At 46.2% G+C, this 8,342-nt stretch overlaps 1 protein-coding gene across 1 annotated transcript in view; it reads left to right on the top strand.

The window, feature by feature from the left end:
- Positions 1–7,294, top strand: part of DNAJC6 (DnaJ heat shock protein family (Hsp40) member C6) — a 21,275-nt gene extending 13,981 nt beyond the window's left edge. Inside the window, exons 14-18 of the mRNA XM_031064071.1 lie at positions 220–354; positions 2,049–2,306; positions 2,793–2,938; positions 3,943–4,119; positions 5,066–7,294. Of these exons, the coding sequence (XP_030919931.1) occupies positions 220–354; positions 2,049–2,306; positions 2,793–2,938; positions 3,943–4,119; positions 5,066–5,167 (818 nt within the window). The 3' untranslated portion in view covers positions 5,168–7,294. The remainder of the gene's footprint in view (positions 1–219; positions 355–2,048; positions 2,307–2,792; positions 2,939–3,942; positions 4,120–5,065) is intronic.
- Positions 7,295–8,342: the final 1,048 nt, after the last annotated feature.

Consider the following 8,342-nt stretch of genomic DNA (forward strand, 5'->3'; position numbering starts at 1 on the left):
TTCCTGCTGCTGTTCCTAATTGGGAGTGGGAGTGCAACAAGTCTGAGGTGGCTGAGGAGCCTGACAATGCTACACTCAGTTTTCATACCAATCTTCTAATATGTGCCTGAGCACTGGGGAAGAGCTGCACTCATATCAAACAGGAGGAAAAATGTCAAACAGAAAGAAAAATGTTCTTTTTTCTCTTACATATATTTTTTTTTTCCTTTTCTTTTTAAGGTGGTCTAGGAATGGGAAGTAAGTCTGCTGCCACCAGTCCTACAGGATCCCTCCACAGCACTCCCACTCATCAGGCTAAACCCCAAACACTGGATCCATTTGCTGATCTGGGAAGTCTTGGAGCAAGTTTAGCAGGTTTGCACCCCTTATTAAAAAAAGGGAAATAACAAATTACCAGCATTCTTTAAGAGAAATAGGCTGAGCAGCCTGGTATGTGTGGGGCCTCTCAGCCCACCTGCATGCCAGTGCTGCTGCCAGGCTTTCTCTTCTGCCTGATTCTCTGTAAACTCTCACAAATCCCTGCTTTTCCTGATCCCTGGTCAAAAAATGTGCTGGCAACGTGCAGGGAGCTCAGCAGGCTCCATGGATTGCAAAGCACAACCTCTGATAAGTCCAAACATGCTCTGGCTGAGGATGCTCTGTGTTCAAGTGCTGCTACAGGCCTGGGAGAAGAATTTGGCTCTGCAAAGCTGCTGGGGTTCTTGAGGAATTGCTTCCTTCTAGACTTGACTTGTTTTCCTGCTTTGTGAGAAAAGCTGTGGAATTGATCTGCCTCTGATTTGCAGTATTATCTAAAGATGGGGTATTTGCACCTGGCTGCAAAGCTTGACTGCTTAGAAAAGCCTTTTCCCCTTGTTTTATGTAATAAGGAAATCAGCAAACCCTCAATTCCAATGTTTAAAAGGCAGTTCTGAGAAATTATTGAAGCTTTCCTTAAAGCCCAGCATTGTCTGAGTGTGGCAAATAGATTTTCCTTGCCTTTGTTGCTGCCCTCAGCTCTTTGGGAGCCCTCGTGGTTTGGTGTGATGTTTGTTTTCCCCTTTGCGTCAGTCCCAGCATGGCTCTGGAATTCGGTTTCCCAGTTCCCTCTGCTGGATTTCAGGCTGCTCTGCAGGAGCAAAATAAAAACCATGCCAAGCCCCATGTCAGAGCCACCGAGGTCCTTTTAAAACACACATTCTGTAGGAGAGTGGTGGGGTTTAAAAACAAATGCCTTGGCATCCCCAGGATGTTTAGGCACATTTTTGTTGATCGTGAGTAAATCGAAAGCACTTCATCCAGTTTCCATGACACATTTCTGAGCTGGGAGCTGAGTGTGGATGTCAGTGTGAAATAATAAAACATTGACACTGGGTTCCTCCCACAAACACAACCAGAGCCAGAGGAGCATCCCCTAAAGCTGTGAGGTGCTGGGACACATCTCTGTGGATGGTTTTAATTGGCACAGCGTGAGGAGACACGATTCCAGCAGCACCAGCTTGGTGCTGGCACTGGCACAGGCTGCCCAGAGAGCTCCCTCATCGCTGCAGGTGCTCAAGGCCAGGCTGGATGGGGCAACCTGAGCAACCTGGCCTAGTGCAAAGTGGGATGGAACTGGATGAGCTTTAAGGTCCCTCCCAGCTTTAATCATTGTGTCACTCTGTGTTGCCACCATCCATCGCCACGGAACTGTGGCTCCTTGTTAGCTACATCCAGCTTTCCCTGTTTCCCCAAGCCACTTCCCATTCCTCAAACCCTCAAAGCCAGGTGCTGTCCCAGAAACAGCTCACAGAGCAATCTCGGGGCTAAAGGGGGGCTAAAGGCATGCTGCAAACATTCGTGGCACAGCTGAAAGCAGAAGCCTGGGGGACTTTGCTTGGATCAATTCCGCTTTGTGAGAAAAAGCTGTGGAACTGACCTGGGGTATTTGCACCTGGCTACAAAACTTGACTGCTTAGAAAAGTCTCTCCCCCTTGTTTTATGCCACGGAACACGCAGCAAACCCTCGACTCCAGAAAAGGCAGTTGTGGTTTGATTCCCACTGTGACTCCCTGTGTTGCTGTCCGCAGGTGGCCCCTCGTTTGCCAGCAAGCCGACCACGCCGACGGGCATGGCCGGGGGCTTCCCGCCGTCGCCGCAGAAACCACCGCCGCAGCCCATGGGGGGCAGCGGGTGGCAGCAGGGCACGGGCTACGGCTGGCAGGGGACACAGCCCAAGGGCCAGCCCAGCGTGCCCCACGCCTCCCCACAGAACAAACCCAACTACAACGTGAGCTTCTCGGCCACGGGGGCGCAGGGCGAGCGCGGAAAAGGAGCCGCTAATGCTGGTAAGAGCCTTGGAATTCAGTGTTCGAAGGGCTGGCTCCCTTTGGGTGTCCCTTGGTTTGCAGGTTAGGGCTACGCAAGTCTGTCACGTGGATTATTTGGTGCTTTATCCTGTCCTGGACTGAACTGTGCTATTTAGGAAGTCCTGTATTCCAAATGAGCTTCCAAAATAATCCTGGAAGTGTCCAAAGCCAGGCTGGATGCGGGTTGGAGCAACCTGGGACAGTGGAAGGTGTCCCTGCCATGGGAGAGGGTTGGAACTGGAGGAACTTCAAGGTCCCTTCCAACACAAACCATTCTGGGATTCTAAAATAATAATAACAACAACTTAAAAGTAACATTAAGTAACATCTTTCATGAGAACCTGCACATTCATTAGCACTGGGAGATCGTTAATGTGATTAACCAAAGGATGTATCTTCTGTAGAAAGACAGTGTTAAGTGTACCCATGCTATGATAATAATTTCAAATCTTCTCCATTTTCAAGATTCCAAGCCAAAAGTGTCTGCAGATTTCGAAGATTTATTATCTGGTCAAGGCTTTAATGCTCACAAGGACAAGAAGGGTCCCAAAACAATAGCTGAGATGAGAAAAGAAGAAATGGCAAAGGAGATGGACCCTGAAAAACTAAAAGTAAGCAAAATTCTTGGTGATGTCCTCCCAGTCACTCAATGTCCTCAACAGATTTAAAACTCCAAGGTTACATTTCTGTCCTCAGCCAGACCACATCAACAATGGCTTGCTCAGCGTCACTGTCTGGGCTGCTGCTCTTCCACAGCACTCCCGCCCTGATTAGCAGGCACAGCTAATTGAACTAATCCTCTACCTCATTAATCCTGCCTGCTTTGGAATTCTCTCATCTCTCCTCAATAAATTGCCAAACTGCAGATCTCTTATGAAAGGGAAGGGAATTCAGTCTGTCCTGCTCTGTATGTGAAATATGAGACCACAAACTGGAATTACAGAAGGAGAGGAAAAGCTGCAGCAAAAGCCAAGCAAAGTTCTAGAAAACAGAATGATCCTCTCAAAATGTCCTGGCTTTAGCCTTGTGGAAAGGTTTTAACCTTTGGGAAGTGACAGCAACCACAATGAACACCACCATCAGCCACAACAGCTGGACAGAGGTCAGGCCATGGAGTGGGCAGGAGTTTTCCCAGCTCCCATTTTCATCCCTACAAAAGCTGTTGAGTCAGTGAAGCTCCCAGCTGATTTGGCCTTTCCAATATAATTCTCTTTGCTCTGATGCCTTTTTATTTCATTGGGGCAGCTCAGCCTGGAACTGTAAAATCTATTTATGCTTTGGTTTTCACATTTACATTTTAGCTTAGCTGAGCTTAGTTTAAGTGTGCAATTGACCTTGCTAAAGAACCAGACAGTTAAACACTGAATTTTGGCTATTCCATCAAGCATTAATAAGTCAGTGTTTTTAGCAGGGATGTTGCTCAAAGTCTGTCTTAACTTTCAAGCAGTGATATAAAAATTAATGACAACTAGACCAAGGTTTTCTGCAGGTTTTCTAAAGCTTGGAAAGAAATTTAAGATGCTTCTTGGAGTTGCAGCAATTCAAATGAAGAAACTTAGTCCTGGTGGAATATCTAAAGTGAGGCATAAATAGAGACTTACATTGCTTCCTGCAGGTCCTGGAGTGGATTGAAGGCAAGGAGAGGAACATCAGGGCTCTGCTGTCCACCATGCACACGGTGCTGTGGGCAGGGGAGACCAAGTGGAAGCCTGTGAGTATGGCAGACCTGGTGACCCCAGAGCAGGTGAAGAAGGTGTACAGGCGGGCTGTGCTCGTCGTTCACCCTGACAAGGTAAGGCTGGGCTGCCTCCACCTCGGGGGGTCACCAAAATTGAGTATAAAGGGTTGGATGGAATCGCTGATTTATTGCTGCAAACAGCTCCGTGGAAAGTGGGAGCTCAAGATTTCTGCTGGTTTCTGGAAGTTGAGAACTCTAAACTCATCCCTGGAAGGGTTCAAGGCCAGGCTGGAGCAACCTGGGATAGTAGAAGGTGTCCCTGCCCCTGGAACCATTTAGGCTTTAAGGTCCCTCCCAGCCCAAAGCCATTTAGGGTTTAAGGTCCCTCCCAGCCCAAAGCAGTCAGGGGTTTTGTGAAACCACTGCCAGCCCCAAAGCTGTGCCTGGAACCTGCTGCTTCAAGCAGCAGAAATTCAGAGCTTTTGTCACCCTCACTTTGACTCAGCCATTGTGCTGCTGGACAGCAGCTCCAAATCCAACTCCTGCAATGGAACCATCAGGTTGTTTGGTTGCCCAGCTCATTGTTCATGCCCTGGCTGCTGCCACTTGCTGGCCAGGGAGCAACAATTCCATCTGGGACACCCCGTGGGGAGGAGGAGGCTTCCACTTGGCAGGGAATGGGAGTCCCGAGGCTTGGGAGGATGTGGGCTGCCCAAGGTTTGCAGGAATTCTGATTTCATCCAGGAACCATGTCAGGTGGCAGCTCTTCTCCTTCCTTGCAGGTAAAATCCTCTCCAAATGCCAAGGTTATATTTATTATTTAGAAGGTGGCATTTACTATGCCCATGGGAGAGTGGTTTTTCCCTCTCTGGGGGTTGTCAGCTCTGAGGAGCAGCAAAGCCAAGAAATTCTTGAGGAAAGCAGCCCTCCAGAGTAGCTGGTTTTTGTCAAGGAAAAAGTGAAAATTCCTGGAACTGCTTGGGAATCTGCTCACGTGCCAGCTGTTGTGGTTGGGTTTGGGAGCTCTGATATCCCTCTTTTGTCTCTGTTTTCATTCCAGGCTACTGGGCAGCCATATGAACAATATGCAAAGATGATCTTTATGGAGCTGAACGATGCCTGGTCAGAATTTGAAAACCAAGGACAAAAACCCTTGTATTAGGTACTTTGTCAGCCTCCACTCCAGACCCGTGCTAGTGCTTATTTAGTCTCTTGTCACAAATGTCACAGATCAACCAAACTCTGGCCGGAAATTCACAAGTTTCAGAAAACTAAGAGCCTAATACTTATCATGAAGAACACAAGAAAGGTTTCCTAACACTTGTCTCCAGAATCCTGAGCTCAGAGGAACTCTGGCCACCTGGCTCGCCCCATCAGAGCCACAGGGTTACAGTTTCTGGTAACTTTTCTATTTCATTTTGGGTTCCAGTGGGACGAGAGAGAACACATACTGGGAAAAGGTGGAACTGGTCTGTTTCCAACAAAGTGTAGCTGGTGAATTTCCTACCTTTTTTTTGTGAGGTGTGATATGGCAACGCTTCAGTTGAGTCCAACAACTGCTGGTGAGGCCCAAACTTGGATGTATGTTATTTTTTTTTCCTGGGTTTGGATCGAATTATCCACTTGAAGTGCTCAGCTGTGATTTAGGCACACTCCTAACAGTCACCATTTGCTGCTTAATTGCTCATCTAGTGTAGTCTGGCTGAAGAGAGCCAAAGCTGAATCCTGGGCTGGGTCAGTGTGGCAGCTGCTTTTGCATTAATGCTGTGCTTCACCTCCCAGCCCCACAGTGAAATGTGCAGGCAGAGTTCCTCCAGATGCTTTGGAAGGCGAGCAACGAGTCCTTGGGTCAGCAGCCCCTTGCTGGTTTGTTAAGCAGCAGTTTTGGGGGGAAGGGAGGGTGAATCCACCTTGAATCCTTCTCCAAGTGAAGAATGAGCATGTGCTGCATTTCCCGTGGTTCTCATCAGCTGCTCGAAACCATCACAGAAATGCCAACAACTCAAAATTCTGCTGGAAAGGTTTAGAAACTTCCCAGTTTCTAGGTAGCACTTCCCCTCCTGCGGATTCAGAACTTTTCCCAGCCCACTTGTATCACCTTTATGCCTTTATCAGCTCCAGAGCGCTTGGCCAAGGCTCTCGGCAGGCTGAAACCTGTTGCAAGTTCATTTTTCAAATCATGGTGTACGAGCTGTCACACAGACATCCACAGACCAGGTCTGATCTCTGGGGTCACTCCAGTGCAAATTGATTAGCTTAAAAGTTTATATTGGACCAAAGCAGTGACATCACAAGGGAATCTCTCTGTTGCTGAAGCTGAAGCAGCTTTCCTAGCTCAAAAGAGAGTTGAAATTCAAACTTCACCCCAAATTCTGGCGTTCTTTTGTAGAGTAACTACAGCTAGCAGTTTATTTACCAACACCTATCCGTGTTTGAGGGATACTCAGTAGATGGGCAGGAAATAATCTGTATTTACTGCCTCAGGAAAAGGTTGCCATCGGATGTGAGTCTTTAAGGCTGGTGGTTTCTCAAGACAATCCACTACTTGTTGCACTTACATTTTCAAGTGGCAAAGCTATTACTGCAAAGATAGTGTGTCAAAGTACATGGCTTTCTGTATAAAACTCATCCTTTTGTTGTACTGGTCCATTATTTACTGCCATTAACTGAAAATGTGAAACCAACACATAGGTCTCCTTTTATATAAAAGACCTTAAGATAATAGTAACAAACTGGATGTTATTTATTAATGTTTTGATCCAGTATGTGCTTGTCTTATTTAAAGAGATAACTGGAATGTGAATCATGTTCCTGTGATTTGTTGGTTTATTGTTTCTCATTCACATTTGTAGATATTGTGACCTATGCCTATATAATAAAAAGGATCTCATTACTATAACGTACTTTTTTTAATGATGAAAACCTCATTAGCTTTGTATCGAGTTTGTCACGGCACATAACTCTGGATACTCATCCATTCACAAAATACAAATCCACCATTAAACTTTACCAAAAACAAAAAATCCAACCCTCTACCCCACTTAAGCTTTGATTACTTCCATCCCTAATGTTTTTATGGATGCATGAAAGTATTAGGACGTATGTATATCCAAATAGTTAACTGAAAAAAAATCCATTCTTGTCATATCTGGTAGTGACAGAGGTTATCAATGTTCAGGTTTTCTGTTTGACTAAATTATTGTAATTTTTGTAAATACGGTATATACTCGATGAAATTGTGACTGGTCTAAAACATTTGTATATACATTAAAAAGCTCAAATTAACAAATTCAGCTATCTTTTGTGCTTGTGACCACGAGGTTCCAGTCCTACATCTCCTGTGTGAGGGGTGGTGAGCCCTGGCTGGGTTGGTTTTGTCGCTGTCATTATCCGCAGTTTGGCATTCCAGGTGCTTTTCCCAAATTATTTGGGAACAACTTGGCATTGCTGTTCTCAGGCTCCTGCCTTCAGAGAACCACAGCCAAACAAGCCAGCAAACCCGAATTTTTCAAGTTTTATGGAAGCATTTAGTGGATTCAGCCTGTTTTAATAAGCCTTCTGGCTCAAAATTAAAATAATGAAAAATGGGGAAAAATATGGAGCAGTGTACATAAAAAGAGAAGGGCTGAGGAGGGAGATATCTGAAGAAAAGCAGCCTGGGGAGGATTATTGAAGATGTTGTACAAAATCTCCCTCTAAAAGGCTTTTCTTGGGACAAAAATGCTGTTATTGGGTCAAAAATGTTGGTTTTGGGGCAAAAATGCTGTTCTTGGGGCAAAAAGCTTCCTCTTGGGACAAAAAGATCATTATCGGGGCAAAAAGGCTATCGCTGAATTAATAAGGCTGTTTCGGGTAAAAAGGCCATTGTTGGGGCAAAAAGGCTTCTCTTGGGTCAAAGATGGGAGCTCGAATGTGTCATCTCAAAAATTCCAAGGCTTGAAAAACACGGCTTTAAAGAAAGCTGTGCCTTTCTTTGTGTGGATTAACAGAAGGGTGCATGATGTAGGTCCTGAGGTGGCCCTGCCTGAGGCAAACGGGCCGGCTCCATTTTTTGGGGTGAAAACAGAGGTTTTCAGGAGTACCCACAAAACGGCAGCACCTGAGGGGCGGGGACTCTTTAAAGCGATGTTTAAGGATTCAAATCCCCACAAATATACATTTGCACAAATATACTTTCCTTACGCACAGATACGAATTTAGCGCACGCACATACACATTTTTTACCCTCATACAGGGGTTATATACGAGAACAGACCCGTTTTTCTGAGAGGTTGACGCGCGCTAAACCCCACCCGGGCCCGTCCCCTCAGGACGCCCCGCCCCCTGCCGCGAGCGCG

Source organism: Geospiza fortis, unplaced genomic scaffold (genome assembly GCF_000277835.1).
Source record: "Geospiza fortis unplaced genomic scaffold, GeoFor_1.0 scaffold69, whole genome shotgun sequence".
Classification (NCBI taxonomy): Eukaryota; Metazoa; Chordata; class Aves; order Passeriformes; family Thraupidae; genus Geospiza; species Geospiza fortis.